Below are 2633 nucleotides of genomic sequence, written 5' to 3'. Positions count from 1 at the left end.
AGAACCGCCACTTCATATTTTCTTTACAATCCAATCGCCCAAAAAACCGGTCGCATGGGCTCAGCAAGGGAGGAATGTTATGGCTATTAATTAAGATTCTTGATTTTTGAGTGCTGGTGCCGGATTTAATCTCAGTATGCTTTAGGCAACTCTGCTTTAAGTCCCATCAAGACTTAAATTCGCATAGTACGTTTGAATCTATGCTAAATCATTGTTCATGTAAGATTAAGTATCGCTGTATCTAAATGAAAATGTAATTCTAACACGAAGTGCGTGTACGTGCATACGTACTAGTACTAATAAACAATCAAACTAAATCTTTCTTAAAGCCACACGGCAGATGTACACAGCTTAATTGTCACCGTATGACTAGACCCTTAGTATTTTACGTTGGCTGAACATGCTTCACCACAGAGGAATAGGAATCTCCGGCCCGCACCTACGCAAGGGCAGAAAAAAAAAGTGATGGCAAGCGGATTACCTCGCTCGCTAGTTGCAAGGCCGTGACCCACGCCGCCGACTGAACCTCCTCCACCACCGAAGCCGCCCTAGAACCGACAAGTGTGCCGGCAGCACCTCCCATCCCCTCTTATCACATCTTCCCTATCCCTACCCAGAACGCAAGTCGCCGGATTATGGACTGAACCGGGACTAATGGACTTATCTGTCCCGAATGAAAGCCCTGTTTTCTACTAGTGCACTAGAACGGGGGCTAGGCAGGGAGACCTTTATTCCATCTTCAAGGAGCCGCCACCATCTCGTCTTCCTGAGCAGGACATAGACCCTGACAAAACAGAAAGAAATAATTAAAATCGGAGCCCTCCCGCCGGCCCTTGTCACGATCCACCGCGCCCCATGGCCCTAGGGCAACCGGAGACAAGGCGGACCACAATAGTCTATGTGTGTTCTTCTTCCTATGTGCGTGCGCCAGTCTTCTTCTTTCTCCTGGGCAAACCCAACACATCTCCAGACTCCGTTTGCCGCAAAATAAAAAACATCCAGTTGTAGCACCGAAGCCCTCCCCGTCTCCACCGCTTGTTGCAGCAAAACATGGCCGCCGGTGAGGGAAGCTTGTGGTGGTTTGTGAGCAGTGTGGAGGCGAGAAAAAATCATGGTGTGGAGAGCAGAGCAGGTCGTGCTGGAGGTAGAAGAAAGCAAAGGTCAGGGAAAGGATAAGCTAGGAAGGGAGGCGGTCGCGCGAGGCCCACTGCGTACACCTGTCTCGCGCGGGGTTTGTTTCGTGGCGCGTGAGCCGGCCGAATTCGCAACGTTCCCACACCATGCTAAGAAAAATACCGTGCCCCGTATTATTGGGCCTTATTGGGCCACACGACCACGATGAATCGCTCCGGACTCGTCTGCGTACGTGGTTCCTTCGTCTGTCTGGAGCTCTATTAAGTCTACGCGAACCCACCATAAAAAAAGCAGCCATAGAAAAACCCTACGCGAACCCTAGCAGGAGCGACGCGCGCTCCCGTTGGGCAGAGCAGTAGGAGCGCGCGGTCCTGCCATGGCTAACTCGTCTCCGTCCTCCGTGGCCGGTGGGACAACGTCCCACACTGCGTCGACCATCATCGCCGAGGGCGTATCCGGGTCGCACGACCTAAACATCAAGGGCTACTCTCGCACCAAGGGGCTGGGCATCGGCGAATGCATCACATCCGAGAAGTTCGACGTCGGGGGCCATCACTGGTGTATCAAATACTACCCTGACGGTGAGGCCAAAGACGACACCGACTCGGTAGCACTGCACCTATGGCGTGATGACACTGACGGCAATGATGTCACGGCAATATTCACCTTCAGTTTGCTCAACGGGGAGGGGCAACCGGTGTCACTGCACAGCCATTCAAGTGGGCGTCGTACGTTCAGGCCCAAACAAGGATGGGGATTCGCTACGTTCATCGAGAGGAAAGACTTGGAGGACTCCCCTCATCTCAAAGATGACTGTTTCAGCATCAGGTGCGATCTCACTCTCACTAAGGAAATCTGCACCGCACGCGCTGCCCCGTTTGTAGTTGTGCCGCCGTCGAACATGCATCGGCAACTACTCTACCTCTTGACAAGCAGGCATGCAGGTGACGTGACTTTCAAGGTCGGCCGTCAGCGGTTCACGGCGCATAGGTACATCCTTGCTGCTCGGTCTTCGGTCTTCATGGCCGAGCTCTTTGGTCCCATGAAAGAGAAGGAGGCCACCTGCATACACATCCATGAAGTGGAGGCCAAGGTTTTTAAAGCCATGCTTCACTTCATTTACACCGACGAACTGCCTCAGATTGACGACGGGGAAGCTATGGTGATGGCACAACATTTGCTCGTAGCGGCTGACAGATATAACCTCGATAGGCTCAAGTTAATGTGCGAGGAGACCTTGTGCAACTACATCAGCGAAGACACAGCAGCCACCACGTTGGCGTTGGCTGAGCAGCATGGCTGCGATGGGCTCAGGAGGGCATGCTTCGCATTCCTCGCTTCACTCGACAATCTTAAGGCAGTCATGGCGAGTGATGGCTTTGCCCATCTGAGGAGCAGCTGCCCCTCCATCATAGAGAAGCTGGTCACCAACCTTGCTCCCTGCTGAGTATTGACTTCGACTAGAAATCAAATAAATAAATAAATTGAAGACATTTGAA

The 2633-nt window shown here is 52.3% G+C and overlaps 1 protein-coding gene across 1 annotated transcript; it reads left to right on the top strand.

Moving 5' to 3' along the window:
- The first annotated feature begins 1510 nt into the window (after positions 1-1510).
- LOC119345233 (BTB/POZ and MATH domain-containing protein 2-like) lies at positions 1511-2581 on the top strand. Its single transcript, XM_037615389.1, has one exon. It carries the CDS (start codon positions 1511-1513, stop codon positions 2579-2581), a length of 1071 nt encoding a protein of 356 aa, XP_037471286.1.
- The last annotated feature ends 52 nt before the right edge of the window (positions 2582-2633 follow it).

Source organism: Triticum dicoccoides, unplaced genomic scaffold (assembly GCF_002162155.2).
Source record: "Triticum dicoccoides isolate Atlit2015 ecotype Zavitan unplaced genomic scaffold, WEW_v2.0 scaffold217772, whole genome shotgun sequence".
In the NCBI taxonomy this organism is placed as follows: Eukaryota; Viridiplantae; Streptophyta; class Magnoliopsida; order Poales; family Poaceae; genus Triticum; species Triticum dicoccoides.
This window is presented reverse-complemented; position numbering and strand designations above follow the sequence as displayed.